General features: G+C 40.9%; 1 protein-coding gene across 1 annotated transcript; it reads left to right on the forward strand.

The window, feature by feature from the left end:
- The first annotated feature begins 7,001 nt into the window (after positions 1 to 7,001).
- Positions 7,002 to 20,573, forward strand: LOC5576214 (ATP synthase subunit beta, mitochondrial). The gene is made up of 3 exons (XM_001655941.2): positions 7,002 to 7,143; positions 7,261 to 8,037; positions 19,497 to 20,573. Exons 2-3 carry the CDS (start codon positions 7,318 to 7,320, stop codon positions 20,289 to 20,291), a joined length of 1,515 nt encoding a protein of 504 aa, XP_001655991.1. The 5' UTR covers positions 7,002 to 7,143; positions 7,261 to 7,317; the 3' UTR covers positions 20,292 to 20,573.
- Positions 20,574 to 22,115: the final 1,542 nt, after the last annotated feature.

A 22,115-nucleotide genomic window follows, 5' to 3' on the forward strand; every position in this document is an offset into this window, starting at 1 on the left:
CTTCGCGGGCCGCATAAAATGAAGCCGCCGTTCCAGCTTTTACGTATATTTTAGTGATCCTTTATAAAAGAGATACGCGGAAGCTGGCATTTCTGTCAAAGGGTAATCAATCTTTCGAAATAGCTCTTATGCGTAACAAAGTAAACTGTACTTTACTGCTTGTATTTATCCTCAGAATTTATTTATTCTTATTAAAAAGCATCATTAGTACTTTCCGAACAACGTCTTCGAAATTAACGTGGATTGCTTTAAAAATATGTTGTTGTGAAGTTTCCTAGATCAACTCATTGCCTAGTTTGGCGCATTTTGCTCAAAATCTTGAAAAATGGAGTCAAATCTATCAAATTATGCCAATCCTTACAAATCTGCTCAAAATATCCAAGTAGAACTGGTGAAACTAAGTATAGAGAAAATCTAATCAGGATTCTAGTATTTAGGTGATGATGAACAAAAGCCTATAATCTCAAAATTCCAAGAGCATAAATCTTATAACAATTATTTATTTAAAAAAATATTACAGGCTGTTGGTGATCAATCGATTAATTGTTCAGCTCTTAAAACTGTTTGGTTTTCTAGATTTGTGCTCCTGATGATGGCACAATTTTTCGGTTTAATGTTCTGGGCAGTTTCCCTTTTATTATATTTGATATAAAATTACAGCATAAGAAAATAAATAAAAAAAAACAAACTAAAATTTTGTTGAAAATACGTATGTTTCAGATATCAGGATATGGACAGGATATTTCTTGTTTTTTTTTTCAAGATATTTCTGAATAAAGTTTGTTCAGATAATACCGCCTTTCTTCAGGATTTTGATCAGGAACTTTCTTATAGATATGATCAGTTTTTTTTTCTTAGAATATACCAAGGATATTCTCCAGAATTTCTGAGGATGCCTCTCAAAAATTCTCGATTTATTTCAATCCAGAACATTATTGAAAAGCAGACATTTCAGGAATATTGTTTGAAATAATCTATCCAATAAGCTCTTGACACAAATTCAGAAGGAGCATCATAATTCTTATTCGTGCTTATTCTGCGCGGCGCGTGAGGTGAGACGAGTCGAATGAGGTGACAATTGTCGACTCGCTCCCATTTGAGACGACTAATGTTAATCAAACGGGAGCGAGTCGACAATTGTCACCTCATTCGACTCGTCTCACGTCACTCGAGGTGAGAACGACTCGTCTCGACTCACACGCCGCGCAGAATAAGCACAATTATTAGCGTATATTTCAATCCCTGAATGCATTCCGTTAATAAGGAGCCATACCTCGAATTTTCAAGGGCACTAGTCTAGAGAGCCAAACAGCGCTCTGAACTGAAAATTTGATCGTTTTATCATTCCAGAATGCAACCAACCCATCAAATTTTCAACGCAAACGGTTGTCAAGTTCTTTAGATCTGCGAGCTTGAAAATTCGAAATTTGGCTTTGTTTACACGCAAACAAATTTTGTTGTACAGTCAACCCTCCATGAGTCGATATTGAAGGGACCATCGACTCATGGAAATATCGAGTCATGGAACAGCATTGCTATAGAAAGTCGTTTGGAAGGACCATCATAGCAACCATGAAATTTGATTTTTAGTATGGTTCCATGAGTCGATATCGAGTAATGGAACATCGACTCATGGAGGTTTAACTGTATAATCTACCGAATCCATGGTAGAATTAAGAACTGCACCAACGATTTTCAACCGACTACAAAAATCTGTTACTTACTTACTTATTTGGCTTTACATCAATTATCTTGATAAAGCCTCGCCAACAATATTTCGCCAATTCCCTCGGTTCATGGCCGCTTCCCTCCATCCTCGACTGTGACCCACGCTCTCAAGGTCCTGGTGTACCTGGTCAATCCACCTAGCTCGCTGCGCCCCACGCCTTCTTGTTCCGACCGGATTCGTGGCGAATACCATCTTTACAGGGTTGTTGTCCGGCATTCTTGCAACATGCCCTGCCCAGCGTATCCTTCCAGCTTTAGCTACCTTCACGATACTGGGTTCGCCGTAGAGTTGAGCGAGCTCGTGGTTCATCCTTCGCCGCCACACGCCGTTCTCCTGCACGCCGCCGAAGATCGTCCTTAGCACTCGGCGTTCGAAAACCCCAAGAGCTTGCAAGTCCTCCTCGAGCATAGTCCACGCCTCGTGCCCATAGAGGACTACCGGTCTTATGAGCGTTTTGTACATCGTGCATTTGGTGCGGGGGTGAATCTTTCTTGACCGCAGTTTCTTCTGGAGCCCATAGTAGGCACGACTTCCGCTGATGATGCGCCTTCGTATTTCCCGACTAACATTGTTGTCAGCCGTCAACAAGGATCCGAGGTAGACGAACTCGTCCACCACCTCGAAGGTATCCCCGTCTATCGTAACACTGCTTCCTAGGCGGGCCCTGTCGCGCTCAGTTCCGCCAACCAGCATGTACTTTGTTTTCGACGCATTCACCATTAGCCCGACTCTTGTTGCTTCGCGTTTCAGGCGGGTGAACAAATCTGCCACCGTTTCAAATTTTCTCCCAATAATATCCATGTCGTCCGCGAAGCAAACAAATTGTCCGGATCTCGTGAAAATCGTGCCTCGACTGTTAAGTCCGGCTCTCCGCATGACACCTTCAAGCGCAATATTGAACAACAGGCACGAAAGTCCGTCGCCCTGTCGTAGTCCCCGCCGAGACTCGAACGAACTGGAGTGTTCGCCCGAGATCTTCACGCAGTTTTGCACACCGTCCATCGTTGCTCTGATCAATCTTGTGAGCTTCCCGGGAAAGCTGTTCTCGTCCATGTTTTTCCATAGCTCTATGCGGTCGATACTATCGTATGCCGCCTTGAAATCGATGAACAAATGGTGCGTAGGGACCTGGTACTCACGGCATTTCTGGAGGATTTGCCGCACGGAAAAGATCTGGTCCGTTGTCGAGCGGCCGTCGATGAAACCTGCTTGATAACTTCCCACGAACTCGTTTGCTATAGGTGATAGACGACGGAAGAGAATCTGGGATAGCACTTTATAGGCGGCGTTTAGGATGGTGATTGCACGATAATTTTCACACTCCAGTTTGTCGCCCTTTTTGTAGATAGGACATATAACGCCTTGCTTCCACTCCTCCGGTAGCTGTTCCGTTTCCCAGATTCTGACTATCAGCCGATGCAGACAAGCGGCCAACCTGTGCGGGCCCATCTTGATGAGTTCGGCTCCGATACCATCCTTGCCAGCGGCTTTGTTGTTCTTGAGCTGTTGAATGGCATCCTTAACTTCCCCCATCGTGGGAGCTGGTTGATTTCCGCTGTCCGCTGTGCTGACGTAGCCATCGCCTTCGCTGTCCTGACCTTCTGTGCCTGTGTTCTCTGCGCCATTCAGGTGTTCATCGTAGTGCTGCTTCCACCTTTCGATCACCTCGCGTCCGTCCGTCAAGATGCTCCCATCCTTATCCCGGCACATCTCAGCTCGCGGCACGAAGCCTTTGCGGGATGTGTTGAGCTTCTGATAGAACTTCCGCGTTTCTTGAGAACGGTACAGCAACTCCATCTCTTGGCATTCCACCTCTTCCAGGCGGCGCTTTTTGTCCCGGAATAGGCGGGTTTGCTGTTTCCGCTTCAGTCTGTATCGTTCCACGTTTTGCCGCGTACCATGCTGCAGCATTGCAGCCCGCGCTGCATTCTTCTCCTCTAAAACCTCCTGGCACTCCTCGTCGAACCAATCGTTTCTTGAGCTCCGTTCCACATATCCGACAACGCTTTCGGCAGCGTCGTTAATGGCTGCTTTGACTGTCCTCCAGCAGTCCTCAAGAGGGGCCCTATCGAGCTCGCCCTCATCCGGCAACGCTGCCTCAAGATGCTGCGCGTACGCATTGGCGACATCCGGTTGTTTCAGCCGCTCGAGATTGTACCGGGGCGGGCGTCGGTACCGTACAAAAATCTGTTAAGTTTACTATAATCTGGTGAAAATCACTGAGCAGTGCAGTAAATTTGACTATGTCCATAGTAGCATCCACTACAAAGCATTTGGGTTTATTCTACGACTGGCGTGAGGTGACAATTGTCGGCGTCGTATAGCGAGGTGACAATTCTCGACTCGAGTGAAGTGACTCTCCATTTGATTTACACGGCGGGTCACTTCACTCGAGTCGAGAATTGTCACCTCGCTATACGACACCGACAATTGTCACCTCACGCCAGTCGTAGAATAAACCCAATTGTATTTCAATCCGTGACTCCCACCATACAACACAGTGTGGTCAAAAGTATGATGCTAAACTTCTCAAATCAAGAATGTTTCTAGTCAAAAATACTACAACTCTGGTTAAATCAACAGAAGAAATTTTCTTGTGTAGTGATGTTGACTATGTTTTGGTAGAGTTAACTGATTAATGTAGTCGGTTGAAAATCGTTGGTGCAGTTCTTAATTTTACCATGGATTCAGTAGTTTCAACAATAAAATTCATTTCAGTGTATAATCACCTCAAACTGAAGATACAACGAAGCCACACCGCAAAGAGCATAAAACTAGTGAACCAAGTAATCGTTCGCTCTTAGAATTGGATCGATTGATCATCATCAGCGTGTGACCAATCGATCAAGTTGACTGTTCAACGCCTGGTTCATTGAATATTTTAGGTGTGGCTTCGTTGCATCTTCTTCTTAAGAATATTTAGATGAACTCCTTGAGGAGAAAACCTAGGCGTTATCCATATCGGAATTCTAAAATTAAGCGTGTGCTAGAATAAGGGCGTAAGTCGCATGATCGATTTCTCTTCATCGATTCTCTCTTCTGTGAATAAAGGTGACACGATGCAAGTTTGTTAGCATTTTTTCGCTTCAGACCGCTTGTCACATCACGACATCTTGTCACCTTTAAAAAGTATCGTGGATGATCGTAATAGTGTTGCATCTTATACAAAAAAGTTGTAATCAGGTATAGGTAATCAGGAAGGGGTCCAGAATTGTCGTTTATGCCTGAAATTTGTGAAATTATATTTGAGGTAGTTCAGTAGCCGAGCACATCTTTCTTCAATTCCTCACTTTTATCATATCAACTTGATTAAACGCTTAAAAATGTTATCTGACAAATATATTTCAGTAAACTAATAGCTTTTGTTCAGTTTGTTCATACGACCTATAACATAAACTTTACACTGAAACAAGCGTTGAAGTAATGAGAACCATGAACATGTTTTTAAATTGACTATTCCAACCACAATTGAGCTATCATGAACGCTTTTTATTTGTGTTTTGTTCTCTCTCAATTCAACCGTATCGATATGCCGAAAGACACTTTAAAGTAAGCGTTCGCGCTTGACAATCGACAGATTCTCGGTTCGATTCTGGTCTGCTGCAAGTTTTAAACCATGATATATATATTTTTACTATACAAATGGTGCCATGGTAAAATTGAATGCACAAAATATTCGAAATAAATTCGAATTTAGTCTGCACAAATCAAGTGGCGTTGTGTATTTAATTTAACCCTCTGATATAGTATTTTCAACCACAACGCTGTTCTCAGTGTACATCATGCAAATTATCGGATATGTATCTTCTTGTACATATCGTACTAAATTCAGTTCAAATTAATCAATTGAGTGGCCTGGAATTTTTCTGGAAAACGACTGGAAGGTCAGGGAACGCAAGGGAATTTTATTTTCAAAATTGAGTCGACACCCTGGAGCAGCAAGAACTGTCAAAGCGTGAGCCAAACGAACATGCGTTATGTTTGTTTTGAACATTGCTTGAGGAGTAATGTAATCCGCTTGAAAATATTTCGGTAAAAGATGTTCTGCTTAGTGCAAAAATATGTAATATTTTTATTTTTCGATTCTTCGTCAATGCGATATTTAGTTGTTGATTTTTTCTGCTGTTTATTAGTTCAAAAATGTAGCACAAAGATCTATAACAAAACAAAATACACTTTTAGCAATAAGGAAGTCATGTCCATGTTACAATATTATTCTCGACGCCGAGCAAACTCAGCACTGTTGGTCCGTTGCCAAATCATTCCATTTTACTTCCGCTTATCTCTCATATAAAGGATCACTAGTATTTTAGTAGACTGTTCTGTTATTCGTCATCAAACGTCAACATCCCACCGCAAAATCTCTAGTGTTTGAGGTGATTTTAACCTCCAAATTGCGAAATCATCACCTCCAAGTTAGTTCTAATACCCTCCGTTATATGAATTATGGTGGCGCGTCGATCGTCGCAAGTTTCTCGTTAAAGCAAAGTATGCACTTCGACAGAAAAGTAATCGCCTATCTCGATGCGTGGGAAATTTCTTGCGAGAAATGCTCAAAAAAAGCATTTTTCTTTGATAGCAGTACGCAGTTGAAAAGAAATGTCAATTCAAATGGAGCTCACTGTAGAAAATTTCTTGACCATTTCTTGCGCAGAAATTTTTACTTTTCTTGGGCGGAACAGCATACTAAGCTTAAACAGTCAATAGGGTCCTAAAGCCCTGTCCCAATTTTAGTGCCAAACGCTTAAGTTTAGGCCAAAAACACATATTTACTCAATTTTATAATGTTTTCCGTTGGTTTAAGTCCAAAAAACATTTTTTTAGCTTTTGTCACATCCTTTGGCTTAAACTCATATTTTGGGTGTATTTTGTTTTCCGTGTCCCTTACGAAATGTCAGATAGGAACAACCCCAGTGGTCAAACTAAAACCCCTGTGGTGTTTTTGTCGACTAAGCGAACGTCAAACATGATCAAAAGTGTCAAGGTTCATTTATGGACCAAATTTTTAAATTAAAGTTTAAACATGATATAGCCATTATTTGAGCAGGAAAAATTGCTAAAGTAGTAACAGTAACATGCTTTTTCGTGTTATTCAATAAAAACAAGTTTTCATTAAAAATTTTAGGACCCAATTCGGTTGAGAACCACGTTTTAAAGGCGCTTAGAATATTTCGGGAGTGACAAAAATCATAAAGTCGATAAACCGGTGCCCCCGGTTTTGTTTAGTGTTGTCGCGAAACCAAGTCGATTTAGCTATTCGCTAAAACTCTCTCACTTTTGGAGCCGGTCGTTCGACATTCGCGGCGGCAGACATCTTGGAACACTCTCTTCCCATCACTCGCATCAGCAACACACTTCGAGACGAACGACATTTTTCGACGAGATCGTTCATTTTTGGACCGAATGTCATAAGGGTAAGTGTGCGGAAGGCGAGAGACTGCAAGAGAAGGTTTGCGTAATCACCTCCATATTAGATAATAAGACAGTTTTTAGACGGAAAATTGATGTGGTTTCTTTTGTTTGAATTTTAGGCTGAGGATCCAAAAAACGAAAGGTAGAGTGCGCGAGTTTGAGACCAGTGAAAAGAGATGTTTTCCTCGATGAAAACGCTGATGGCCGTGGCGGCCCGGGCCGAGCAGGTTGTGGCCCGTGGTTATGCGGCAAAGGCTGCAGCCAAGGCGGCTGCCGGTGCCCAGGGAAAGGTGGTGGCCGTTATCGGTGCCGTCGTGGATGTCCAGTTCGACGACAATCTGCCGCCAATTTTGAACGCTCTGGAAGTTCAGGAGCGTGGTTCCCGGCTGGTGCTGGAAGTTGCGCAACATCTCGGAGAAAACACCGTCCGTACCATTGCCATGGACGGTACCGAGGGTTTGGTGCGTGGCCAGCGAGTTTTGGACACCGGATCGCCCATTAGGATTCCGGTCGGTGCCGAAACCCTCGGTCGGATCATCAACGTCATCGGGGAACCGATTGACGAGCGTGGCCCCATCGAAACCAATCTGTCCGCTCCGATTCACGCCGAAGCTCCGGAATTCATCGACATGAGCGTCGAGCAGGAGATTCTGGTCACCGGAATTAAGGTTGTGGATTTGCTTGCCCCCTATGCCAAGGGAGGTAAGATTGGCCTGTTCGGCGGTGCCGGTGTCGGCAAAACCGTATTGATTATGGAGCTGATCAATAACGTTGCCAAGGCCCATGGTGGTTATTCCGTGTTTGCCGGTGTCGGAGAACGTACCCGCGAGGGTAACGATCTGTACAACGAAATGATTGAGGGCGGTGTCATTTCGCTGAAGGATAAGACCTCCAAGGTGAGTGGAAAGTTTGTTGATTTTTGTTAGCTTTTAAATTTTGGATAGTGGTCAAACTTATTAGATTGTGGTTATTTCAAGTGATTATATAATAAGTAACTGGTGCAACTACTTCCTGTTAGCAAAAAGTGGATTTATTACTGTGTGTAAACAACAGCATCATAAAAACTTTTTCACTAGCTTGATGCCTCCGAAATAGGGCATCAATTAAACTTTAATTTTGGAGGGGAATTTATGCAATATGGCCTAAGGCTTTTTCACAATACATTAAATTGATGTTCAGGTATAATTTAGGAAAACTTCACAAATTGTCTCATTTTCTGGCAGGGGCTTAAACATTTTTGAAATGATGTGTTTACAAAATTGAACATAGAGCTAGGTGGGGTATATTGAGTACTAGGGCGTTTCAAAAAAAAAAAGGGAAATCCAATCTCTTACCATGCTTACGCAGTGAGATTTTCAGCTTTTTCGGTGGTGATTTAAAGGTGGTCCAAAGACGATGAAAATTACCACAAAGAATTTTCGAAAAATGTTAGTATTCTACACACTTAAAAAATACGGATTACGGTGAAATTTCACCGTAATCTCAACAGCTGAAGCTTCGGTGAAAAATCACCGAACAATCTGTAAAGTATTTGAACAAAATCATAAAGAAAAATAACAAAACGGCTCGGACCGAGGAGCGATCTCCCGAACTACCGATCAGGAAGCAGGCTTGCTACCACTAAGCCAGCTTGCACTGCTTGCTAGTGCTGTGCAAAAACTGAAACAAAAGGAAGCTCATGCCTGCCTGAGCGACTGTCACACGATTTCACAGAAGTTCGGTGAAAATAATGATGATACCGAACTGTTCGTTAGTATTTCACAGGGTTACAGTAAAATAGTAGATTTCACGGATTTTCTCCGGTAAAATAGTTGATTCCACGGATTTTGTCGGTAAAATAGTAGATTTCACAGGAAAATCTGCATTTTTGTTGTTTACAGTTCAATTTCGGTGATTTATTTCACAGTATACTGCGATTTATTTTAAGTGTGTAATGTAAGTACAGACATATCATTTCGTACTTACAGCACATACTTCAAACCAACATGTAATTTTCAAAATCAGCTTCCTTGACCCTGTAATAGGATAAAACTAATAGGTTATGATCAAAAATAAACACATAAACACAAATACCACAATAAAGAAAGTTGATGAAGAAACAAACACTTTTTAGCTAATTTTGTTGGGATTTTTACAGAAGTTTGCCAAACAACATGTGGCTAATTAATAGCAAACAAATTCATGAATACTAATATCTTCTCCCATCCGTCGGATTGAATTTGCTGTCTTCCGCAATTTCCTTCATTATGGTTTGAAGAATGAGTTCTCACTATGGAATGATAAGTTTGTACTTATTTTACAGTACTAACGTGTTTGGAACATTTTTCGAAAATTCTCCATGTATAAATAAATAAATCTACATCGCACGCTATTTCTGAACCAGCAGATTCTAAAAATCGAATGTACATTGTTTTTTTTCTCGCAGGAGTTCAGTATTTCATTTGGGTTATATTTTCATAATCGGAAAACTTTGTAATATTCCATTGGTAAAATTCTGATTTCTTCCACTTTAAATTTACTTTTCATACTGCAATCTATGAAAAACACATTTCAGCCATTCCATTTTAAAACCTCTCGATTATAAAATTATAGACCAAATATTTATCTCTAGCGAGAAAGAAATGTACTCTCGATTTTTATAATCGTTCTTGGGCCACCATTAAATCCCCACCGAAAAAGCGAAAATTTTACAGAACAAGGATGGTAAGAACTAGTAATCTTTTATAAGAAAAAATAATAATAAAGGATCATTAGTAAGAACGATATGGGAAATTGTATTTTCAAACTTTTGGAATTTTGAACCGCCCTTGTGAGCACCCTGCATTATCACAGTAAATTTATTGTATATCATATTTAAATTTAAATGTAGTTGGTGCAGTATAATCAATACTATCAGGTAAACAATTGTGCGAAAGATATGTTTGCTTGAAAAAATGAAAAAAAAAGTGTTCGTTGTGGCTCTACGCCACTACCGTGTGGGGCCGAAATCCGTACACCTAAGCACTAAGCCAAATAAAAACCGCTGTATATTTAGATTTGTAAAAGGCAATTGATCATTCTTTTTCTATTACTTTCACATCTTATAAGACATAATTAATCCCAAAATGAGCCTGAAGTTGAGTAGAAACCTAAAAAAAAAAACAAGAATTAAAATCACTTGTCTTGGATCAAAATCCGTACACCCGTTATTCGAAATCCGTACAGCTGACCAAAATTCAGAACTTTAATGCTAAAGACGTCAATTTTATCATAGTCTTTTTATTCCAAATGATGCTTCCAGCAGCATATTCAGAACCATTAAACGCACTGACCACTCTATAGTAGGTACCAAGTGCCGTGGGGAAAAGTGGCCAATTAGGAACAATATGGACATCAAACATCAAGATTTTTGAAAGTGATAATTCCGGAAGTATTTCCAGAACCTGCCATGATCACTATAGTAGGTTCCAGGTGCTCCAGGGGATGCGTCCAACTTAAAACATGTCCGGAGTTACTTCAATATGGGTATCGAATAATTAAGATTTTCGAAGGTGATGCTTCCGAAAGCACTTCCAGAACCACCGGCTGCCATGACCACTGTATAGTAGGTTCGAGGACCCCGATGGAAGTGGCCAATTTCACACATGTACGAAATCATATTAATTTGGGTAACAAAGTTTAATATTTATGAAATTCATGCTTCCGGAAGCAGTTTTAGAATCGGCGTCTACCATGAATAGTAGGTTCCTCAGTGCCTTGGAGGATGTGGAGCATTTTCAGAACCACCTAGAGAAATAGCCAATTCGAAACATGACCACATCTTCCGGGGCACTTGTCTAAATCATTTTGCCTAACCCATGTAACCGCATCTCTGACGGTGATTTTCAAAATACCTAAAGCAGGTCTGCCGAACCTTTTTGAACCGCGAGCCAAATCACAGAAACAATTTTATGTCGCGGGCCACATTTTTAAACGCACAAATATTTGCATGAAGTCTTGTTCGTTTTTGGAAAATTCAAACTGTCCAGGCATAGAGGCGGTCCGGACATAGAGGACTTTCCCCTAAGTGATTCAGAACAATTTGGACACTCGAAATAACGTTTGTTTGTTCATTATTTTCCTAGTAACGGAATGATTTTCCATCTAGTGTTCATTGAATTAATGTTATTTATCTTGGCCTCTCCCTATCTCGAAGGTCCCGTCGAAATCGTGATGTGGAGAGGCGATTGTAAATGAAGTTCATAAAATCTGATAAAAACCAGTGAATGGAGTAAATTTAATTTGAAGAAATCCCTTTCAAAATTTTAAAACAATCTAGTCCAGAATACTTTGATGAATACACCACATAAATTTTGGTTCCTTTGAGAATACCCAGGATTTTATAAAAACCATACTTCAAATTCTACTAGAATCCGACCTAGCATTATTAGCATGACCCAGAATGGGCTAAAATCATGATCAAGCTTTCACGAAATCTCGCGTTCAGAATGCCCAGGATTTCACAAGAATCGTGCCAAGGACTCTTTAAGAATCTCAATCAGTAGTAATTTTGAAATGCAACTTTGAAATCTGAGAATGCCAAAAAGTATTTCAAAAGAAACCTATTCAAAAGCTTATTGTAAATTCGTTTAGGGTTCTAGCAAAATGATACATAGCGTAATATTGTAATCTTGCCCAGAATATTTGTAAAGTATGTGTTGAATGCGATGAAAATCCTGGCAAGTGAGCCTCGTCGCCATGCGGTTAGTGTTGTCAGGCATTCAAACGCATCGTGTCATAGGGTGTGGTTTTGATTCCCGCTTCAGCCATTGAAACTTTTCATCGGGAATGTTTCTCGGCTATGCCACTGGAGCATGCTTCTCCGTTGTCTAGTGTTAAGTTGCAGTCTGTGCAGATAAATGGCTGGAGACGGTGTCCGTGTCTTTTAAAGAAATTTATGGACTCCTGAACAAAATTAAGTGAAAATCTTGCCAATGTTATCCGTGAAAGTCGTTTGTAAAATTTTAGACAAATCCTGTTCAATATTTCGTTAAAAGCCTTTTTTATAATCATGTCAAGAATTCTGCGTGAATTACGTCCAGGTGTTGGTAAAACTTATTTCCAAGATTCTGTGCGAAAATTAGCCTATGATACAGTAAAATTATGTATGAAAATTTAGTCTTCTGTCCATAAGTTTTGTTCAGGCTGTATTTTTTGAGTGTTGACGGAAATCATGGCAGAAACATTGTCGAAACACCAAGAATTTGAATCGTTCATAAAGAATAGAAAAAGAGAGAATGAGAAGAATCTTCTAACCCTCAGCGGGCCGCAAAAAATGAGGTACGAGCCGTACGTTGGGCAGCCCTGATTTAAACGAAATGATAAGAAAATCGTACAATGGTACCGTAATATCGGGTGAAATTGATCATTTTTCACGGTTTTTCTAGTCTGTTTTCTATAATGTTAACAATGCCAAACAACTAAATGCAGGCAAACAAGTACGAAGGTGAGCCTCATCGAATTATGTACCAAAATTTTCTAACAAATGTAATTTTAGTGTTAACAAATACCTCCAAATTAAAAAAATCAGAGGATCTCATTTCGGGGTGAAATTGATCGTCAATGCCATTATTGTTAGTTTTCAAAACAACTCTACGTAATCAATTTGAGCTCCCTGAATCCGAATATGCTTGTCAAATTCTTAACAATACCATATTTATATAAATAACAAATAGTTAAATTTCAAGAAGTACGCGGAAAACGCCTAAATGTATGCAATTCCCTAAGGATTCAAAGATATCTAACAGAAATTCAATTATTTCAACCATATGAGCTAATTGGTACGAGTATTGGTGATGAAATCTGGTATGGGGATATATCTCAAGCATCCTCACAAACTTTCAGGTTTATACCATGTTCAAATCCTTGCTTATAAATAGAAGTTCATAGGTGTTTGTCAATACTGCACCGTGCATGATTTTGGTATTTTACATTATTTTCATAGTAATAAAAATTCTTTAACTTTACAACACACAATTCAACAATAGTTACGACAAACAAGGTTCATTTACTGCAGCTTACATTGATATTTGTGCTCCATTACGAATAAATAAAATCGTGTAATATGATGATCAATTTCACCCTTCTGATCAATTACACCCGATTTTACGGTATTCATTGTATAACATCTAGAATATATTCAAGTATCGATAACGTACCAGCAGTACCCGCTCATGTTCCAGTAGCCCGCTCGTGAGTTTAAATAGTAGGGTATTTTAAGTAAATACACAAAAAAATGTATAGTATAATTCAATTTGTCGATTTGAACCGTGTAGCGGCTATACATATATTTCAAAATAACTTTGTGTAAACTTAATTTTTTTCCAGTGTGAGCGGGCTACTGGAACATGAGCGGATACTGGTGCACTTATGGTATTACTGATAACTGTACATCAAGTTATATTCACTAAAACATTAACCTTCTTAATTTGTTTCTAGTCATTATTATACGCAACAACCTCTAGTAATTTGCATAGGGATTACTCTGATTTTTAACCAGGGACTTGTCACAGAATTGCCTTCAAAGTTTTTATTATTTAACACCTAATTTCACAACGAAAATATCTACAGATTTTTCAAAAAATAATTAAAAGTTCCAGCAGACTGTGGAGGTGCTCATTGAATACTAAGCTGAGAAATGGGAAGAAAAATATGTTTTATTGCTTTTCTTCCTCGCCTACATTAGAACAATTGCTCGGTCCCCAGTATGGAACTGAATTTTCACCGCAGCTTTTAAATGGTTCAACAGCTTGAAACTAAATATATTGAATTAAAATACGTAAATTCTAGGATATTCAATGGCATTTACATTATATAGTTTTTCGATTCGATTCAGTTGAAGTTGTTCTGTTGCTGCAGGAGCCCTTATTGAATTCTCTCCTTTAACTAGAACATATTAATACAGAGTCAGAATGTGGCGAATGTGAAGATTAATACATTCTCAGTAAAATTGGTTTGATGTTTAGCGGATGTAATTTTAATTCTACATTATGTTTCCGATCGATTTAAGCGTATGATGCATTTTTTAGGATCCATTACTGTATTACTTTTGTAGCAAAACATTTAATTTATGAATAGCATGTTGAAATAAATAAAAATGCATCAGGCGTCATTCATCAAAATTTAGAATTGTTGTGCCCCTCGGTTTTTCGTCTCCTTCAGTTTGACAGCGGCGATTGCGCCTTGTGACCTCGTCCTTCTGGTTTGACTATCATCAGCTTCGCCATTTTGCTACGCTCTTTCACACGAACCTTCATCACTATCGCCCTTTTCCACACTCAATTTTAAATGCGCCCTGCTGACACACTCAATCTCAAATGCGCCCGCTTACCAGAGAGGGGTAAGATGGGCGAAATTGACATCAGAGTTCGTATCGAAAGACAATATCAAATGCGCCTTTATGTTTTTCTCTCTTATTTCGTGAAAAATCGTTATTTTTAAGGAACAGATGTGCATTATATGATTGTAATTTATCATATAAACTATTATGTGAATAACACTCAGTTTGTTTACATTTGTCAGTTATTTTAGTACTGCATACACGTCTTCTTTACATTATTCTTTTTTATGTCAAAACTGGTAGTTCGTTATCATTTGAGACATCACTGTACATGTACTTGCTTAAGGTGGTGCATACAACAATGTAAAAAGTATAATCATTATCATATTGTAAAACGATTGGTTTACCAAAAATAGGTTATGTGGTTCGATTTTTAGAAAAATGCGCCCTAAAAAGTATTTTCTAGAGAGTATTTTTATGATTGAAACATTTGTCTACAATTATGAACTATTTTTGCACCTCTCTAGCTCATTTTGGTATGAGATTTTTGTCAAATGATTTGTATGAATTTACTCATTAATGTTGCACTTTTGTTTAAAACATACTGTGGATATTTTTTGCACAATAGCTTTAAACAAAATCCTAAGGAAATGAATAAAAATATTCAAAAATGGGATACTTATCCCTTATTAACATAGTAGCAATCGCCCTAACCCTAGGTGTTACTATCATAGCAACCGCCCTCTGTTATTTTTCCTAACAAGCTATTCCATCCCAATACTCCAACCAGTTAAGACGTGTTATCAATAAAGCTAGTTTGTTCGTTACGTTACGTGTTCGTGTCTTCACTACAAACGAGCCAAGACCCTCAATAGGTTATGGGCACCACGCAGAAGGATCTCGCTCATGGAATCCCGCAATTTCGCGGAAATATTGGAGGATACGAAAATTGGAGCTACCGTGTCAGGCTTTTCCTGGAAGCGGCCGGAGTCTCGGAGGTGCTAACGGAAGATGTGCCGGAACAAGCAGCCGAGAGGACGAAATTCGTTGAAAAGGATCGTAAGGGAAAAGCGCTGTTGGTTAGCTGCCTGGCGGACGACTGTCTTGAGGTAGTTCGCGAAAAGACGACAACTAAGCTGATGTGGGAAAGTTTGGAGGTAACATACGCTAAGAAGTCCGTTGCCAGCCAGACTCTCATCCGGAAGCAACTGGCGCGCCTCCGTATGAAGAACGGAATCGACATGAGAAGCCATTTTCTGGAGTTCGATGGATTGGTTAGAAAGCTGAAGACGGCCGGCGCGACTTTGGTGGAGGCAGATCTGGTGTCGCAGCTTTTCTTAACGTTACCTGATACCTACGACCCACTTGTAACTGCTTTGGAGAACGTGGCTGAGAAAGAATTAACGCTGGATTTCGTCAAGCAACGGTTATTAGCAGAAGAATCGAAACGGACTGATCGCCAGGAAGAATTTGAAGAGGTGAAACCGGCAGCGTTTACTGGCCATGGACACAAGCAAAAGAAACAGCAAAAGTTCAACGGAAAGTGCCACGGATGCGGTAGGCGGGGTCATTACAAGAAAGATTGCCGTCTACAAAGCAAAAGTGAAGCAAATTCAGTTGTGAAGAATGCGGTGAGTTTCATGGCGGATGTGGACCCATGTAGACGCAAGAGAGCCGGAAGGATCGTTTTCAAATTAGATTCCGGATGCAGTGATCACTTGGTAAGTGAAAGCTCCGTATTTGCAAACCTGCGCAAGTTGGACGATCCGGTAGAAATTAAAGTTGCAAAGGAAGGCCAAGCAATGATAGCCAAGACGATCGGAGAAATCAACGCTGTTAGTAACCGAGGAGTGCCGTTTAACGTCAAGAATGTTCTACTCGTGCCAGACTTAAGGGAGAATTTAATGTCGGTCAAGAAAATGACGAAAGCTGGTATCGATGTGCTGTTCTCCGGAGATACGGCAGTTTTGAAGAAGAACGGAAGCGTGCTGGCAACTGGATACCTAAACGGCAACTTGTTCGAGATAGAGCTGTTTCTGCAGGATCGTTGTGCAAATATGTGTGACGTCGATACCGGAAAACTGTGGCATCGCAGATTAGGCCATATCAGCCAACAAGGACTTGAAACGATGGCCCGAAATGGTGAATTAAAAGGAATGAGGAAAGCACCCAAGATCGGCATCTGCGAAGCATGTATCCAAGGTAAGCAATGTAGGGAACCTTTTAATGGAACCAGAGTCCGAGCAACTCGCCCCCTTGAAAGAATCCATTCGGATGTGTGTGGGCCTATCGACCCTGCAGCATGGGACGGGTCCCGATATTTTGTTAGCTTCATTGATGACTACAGCCACTTTGGAATGATCTATCCGATAAAAAGAAAATCCGAAGTTTTTGAGAAGTTCAAAGAATATGAAGCAGCAGTGACAGCGATGATTGGCAAATCGATTTCGCGGATGACGGTGGATCAAGGACGGGAGTATTTTTCAACTGATCAGAAAAACTACTACAAGCACAAAGGTATCCAAGTAGAACCCACGGTGGCGTACACGCCACAACAAAATGGTGTTGCGGAGCGGTTCAACCGAACACTCGTAGAGAGAATCCGTTCAGTCCTCATCGATTCACTGGTACCGAAAAACTTATGGTCCGAAGCAGCCCTGGCGTGCGTCTATCTTCTGAATCGAAGCCCTACGTCAGCCTTGCCAAGTGGTGTATCTCCGGCGGAGCTGTGGTTCAACTCCAAACCAAATTTGGATAAATTACGGATCTTCGGATGCAAAAGTTTTGCATGGATACCGGCGCAGAATAGGAAGAAGCTGGATCCGAAAAGCCGCGAAATGGTGATGATTGGTTATGCCCCTAATGGCTACCGGCTATGGGACAAGAAATCGAGGAAGATAATCATTGCGAGGGACGTTAAGTTTGATGAGAGTTCGTTTCCATACGCTGACATTGAGAACATGAAGCCTGATATAGATGTGCCATTGCTAGTTCGGTTCCCTTTCGAGCAAGAGGGGGAAGGTGAAGTTGAAGTCGAGGCGGAAAGCGAAGCCCAGAACGAAGACGTTGCTGTACCTGATAATCATGAGCAAGTCGATGCTCGTGAAAGTGAACCGGAAGAAGAGTTCAGCGACGCGCTCCCTCTGCAAACAGAACGACCGATACAAGAGTCGAGGCACAGCGGACGGGAGCGCAGGTTACCCGGTAAGTTGTTAGATTACTTAACTGGGTATAGAGCAACTTCTGCCAGTTTACTTCTACCAGATGCCCCCGAGACATTCGCTGAAATCAATGGCCGCCCCGATCGAAAAGTCTGGCTGAAAGCGGTGGAAGACGAGCTTCGTTCGATGGATGAGAATCACGTGTGGTACTTCACGAGCTGTCCGGCAGGTGTTAAACCGCTGAAGTCAAAATGGATTTTCCGAGTGAAGGAGGACGTGAACGGTCAGCCAGTACGATATAAAGCCCGACTGGTTGTTAAAGGTTTTCTTCAAAAACAAGGACTGGACTATGACGAAATATTTGCGCCCGTTGCAAAGTTAACCACAATTCGGATCATACTGTCAGCCGGCATCCATCAAGGTTTTCATTTCCATCAAATGGACGTGAAAACGGCTTTCCTGCATGGAGAATTGAAGGAAACGATTTTCATGGAAATTCCAGATGGCGTCGATGCACCACCAAACACTGTATGTCGATTAGTCAAGTCACTATACGGGTTGAAACAATCCCCGCGTTGTTGGAACGAGAAGTTCAACCAGAAGCTGTTAGAACTAGGATTCAAACGATCAATGCACGACTATTGTTTATATACAAGAATTCTACCTGGAGATGAGATCTACATCGTGCTTTACGTAGATGACCTGCTGATCGTTGGTAGGAAGAAATCGTCAATCTTGAAACTCAAGAAGCAGCTGATGTCTGTTTTTGCCATGTCAGATTGTGGAGAAGCTAACCATTTCTTGGGAATCAAGCTGGAATATAACGAGGATCGCACCAGAATACGTTTATCGCAAGTGTCAAATATTGAAAAGATGTTGAATCGTTTCCAAATGTCGGATTGTAATCCAGTTAAAACACCACTTGAAAAAGGACTTTTGCTGCACGAAGATGGAGAATCTACAAATGAACCGTATCGTGAACTGCTGGGTACCATAATGTATATAATGCTGTGTACCAGACCAGACCTGTGTTTTCCCGTTAGTTATCTGGGGCGTTTTCAACAGAAACCTTCATCATCTCACTGGAAATGTTTGAAAAGAGTGGTACGCTACCTGAAGGGAAGGAAGTCAAGGCATTTGGAGTTTAAGCGAAACAATGATGCGGAAATTTTGATCGGTTATGCAGACGCTGACTGGGCATCGGATACTTTGGACAGGAAGTCGGTGAGCGGCTATGTGTTTGAGGTGTTTGGAAATCTGGTGTCTTGGTCAAGCAAGAAGCAGACTACAGTTGCTACTTCGTCCAGCGAAGCTGAATATGTAGCTTTGAGTTCCGCAGCGTCAGAAGGAATATGGATAGCAGGGGTACTTGAAGATCTACAACTGAAGCAAAAGGACGAAGCCTTCGTTATTTACGAAGATAATCAAGGATGTATCGGAATGGCCCGGAACTTTGAATCGAAACGATCGAAACACATCGACATAAAGCATCATTTCTTGCGTGATCATATTGCGAATGGACGTCTGAAGATTGAACATGTTGCAACTCAGCATCAGCTAGCGGATATGTTCACGAAGCCAATGGACCAGAAACGACTAGATGAGCTATGCAGCCAAATTGGAATGGCCGATTGAGAGGGGGTATTAACATAGTAGCAATCGCCCTAACCCTAGGTGTTACTATCATAGCAACCGCCCTCTGTTATTTTTCCTAACAAGCTATTCCATCCCAATACTCCAACCAGTTAAGACGTGTTATCAATAAAGCTAGTTTGTTCGTTACGTTACGTGTTCGTGTCTTCACTACAAACGAGCCAAGACCCTCAATATCCCTATATACCACCATACATGTTATCCGTTTCTAATGATGTTCAATTTTTCCATTTCCATCTTCTAGGTCGCCCTGGTATACGGCCAGATGAACGAACCCCCCGGCGCCCGTGCCCGTGTCGCCCTGACTGGTCTAACCGTTGCCGAATACTTCCGCGATCAAGAGGGACAGGATGTGCTGCTCTTCATTGACAACATTTTCCGTTTCACCCAGGCCGGTTCCGAGGTATCTGCCCTGCTGGGTCGTATCCCGTCCGCTGTCGGTTACCAACCAACCCTGGCCACTGATATGGGTAGCATGCAGGAGCGTATTACCACCACCAAGAAGGGATCCATCACTTCGGTGCAGGCCATCTACGTGCCGGCTGACGATTTGACTGATCCTGCCCCAGCCACCACCTTCGCTCACTTGGACGCCACCACTGTGTTGTCGCGTGCCATTGCCGAGCTGGGAATCTACCCTGCTGTGGATCCTCTCGATTCCACCTCCCGTATCATGGACCCCAACATCATCGGTGCCGAGCACTACAACATTGCCCGTGGTGTCCAGAAGATCCTCCAGGACTACAAGTCCCTTCAGGATATCATTGCTATCCTGGGTATGGATGAATTGTCTGAGGAAGACAAGCTCACCGTTGCCCGTGCCCGTAAGATCCAGCGTTTCCTGTCGCAGCCCTTCCAGGTTGCTGAAGTTTTCACCGGTCATGCCGGCAAGCTGGTCCCTCTGGAGGAAACCATCAAGGGATTCACCAAGATCTTGAACGGTGAGTTGGATCACTTGCCAGAGGTCGCTTTCTACATGGTCGGCCCAATTGAAGAGGTAGTCGAGAAGGCCGAACGCCTGGCCAAGGAAGCAGCCTAAGGTTCTCTCCCTCACCAGCGTAAGTAGAAGCGTACTACAGCAACAGTAATTAGTCGACAGTAGCAAGGAAAACAGATCGCCCGAATGGGACTCGGAAGGGGATCCCGGAATCCTCCCACTTTGTCCTGGGGTCTTCTTCAAGTTTCATTCGTTGAACGAATCTTATGAAAAGCAAATGTCCCTCAGCCCAAATCTCGCAATCGAAAAAGAAGGGGAACGATGGTTCTAGCAGTTTAAGTAGTGGTTCAAAATACAGACCTTTTAGTGTTATCGCGAACAAAACTCGTTTGCGTTATGTTGCATTGAAAGAACATCCTTGATTCTTGTCCGATTGTGGTTATGTAACAGTGTCTTTACTAAAGTTTTTAAATCAGAAAACGTTTGGATACTAGCATCAGAAAAAGTCCCTACCGAATCTATTCTACCTATTTCGTCTCGTGACAAACCATTAGGTAATAAACTAAGATCGTTTTATAATATTATGTCACGAAAAAGGAATCTATTTTTGATCCTAGACGTGCATGCTTTAGTTTGTTGCATGTTTGGCATTGACGACTACATTTTCGTTGCATTATATTATTTTAGGAGTTCAAGTCGGATTGATGATAGCAATCATACACCCAAAGAGACAATTTGTAGGAATTGGAATACATAATCTGCATATTCATAATTATAGGTATTAAGGTAGTTTATAAAAAAACTAGTCCATGTTCTCAATTTGAGGTGTGTTGCTGTTAGTTGTGCAGTGCATTCGTTTGTCAATGTTATGACGTGATGAACTGTCAGATTCAACAATAGAGCGCGAGAGAAACGTCATTTCAGAGGATAACTCTCTTAATAATCATTTTTTTTTTCGCTCTTGTTTAGAGCAAAAATGTAATACCAACTGTAAGCGAAAAACACTACCAGTGGTTCCAAAATTTTTGTGGAACTATTATGATTTTTTTATAATAGGGTCCTAAAGCCCTGTCCCAATTTTAGTACAAAACGCTTGAGTTTACCGTGTTTACTAAATTTTTGAATGATTTTTCGTTGGTTTAAGTCCAAAAAACTTTGTTTACGGTTTTTGAGATTTTTTCACACCCCTTGGTTTAAACTAAAATTTTGGGTGTATTTTGTTTTCCGTGTCCCTTTTGAAATGTCAGATAGGAACAACCCCAGTGTTAAAACTAAAAGCCCTGTGGCATTTTTGTCGACAAAGTGAACGTCAAACATGATCAAAATAAGTGTCAAGGTTCATATTTGGAATCATTTTTGAAATTGAAGTTTAAATATGTTATAGCCGTTATTTGAGCTGAAAAATTGCTAAAGCAGTTGCAAGAACATGTGCTTTCGTAATATTAAATATAAAAACAAGAATTCATTAAACATTTTAGGACCCAATTGCGGCCCGCAACAGGGTTCAAAAGCCATGTCCTTATTTTAGGCCAGAAAAACATGTTTAATGCATTTTCAAATGTTTTTCATTCGCTTAAATAAAAAAAAATGGTTTGTGACTCCATCACAAATATAATAATATTACCGTAAAATGGGGTGTTGAGGGATGAAAAAATTTCGATTCGATTCGAATTTCAAGCAACTTCTTGTATGTCAATAATTGAACAAAGGACGGCCCTACCATACTCTCGTCGTGTATATCAAAAGCCAAATACAATTATATGAGGATCCTATGACAGATTTCTGAGATAATAATGAAAATATGTGATTTTTGACAGAAATGCAAAATGGGGTGTTAAGGAATTTGAGTTTCGTAAATAAAACCATATTTTGCCAACCACAACAAATAACACTGCGGAACACGTTTTTGTCTCCAGCATCAAAATA

Source organism: Aedes aegypti, chromosome 3 (genome assembly GCF_002204515.2).
Source record: "Aedes aegypti strain LVP_AGWG chromosome 3, AaegL5.0 Primary Assembly, whole genome shotgun sequence".
Classification (NCBI taxonomy): Eukaryota; Metazoa; Arthropoda; class Insecta; order Diptera; family Culicidae; genus Aedes; species Aedes aegypti.

What these genes read in the sequence shown, in the direction of transcription:
- LOC5576214 (XM_001655941.2), top strand. Translation starts at nt 7,318, where the DNA reads ATGTTTTCCTCGATGAAAACGCTGATGGCCGTGGCGGCCCGGGCCGAG. An exon ending in TGAAGGATAAGACCTCCAAG is followed by an intron (nt 8,038 to 19,496) that starts GTGAGTGGAAAG and finishes TCCATCTTCTAG; the next exon opens with GTCGCCCTGGTATACGGCCA.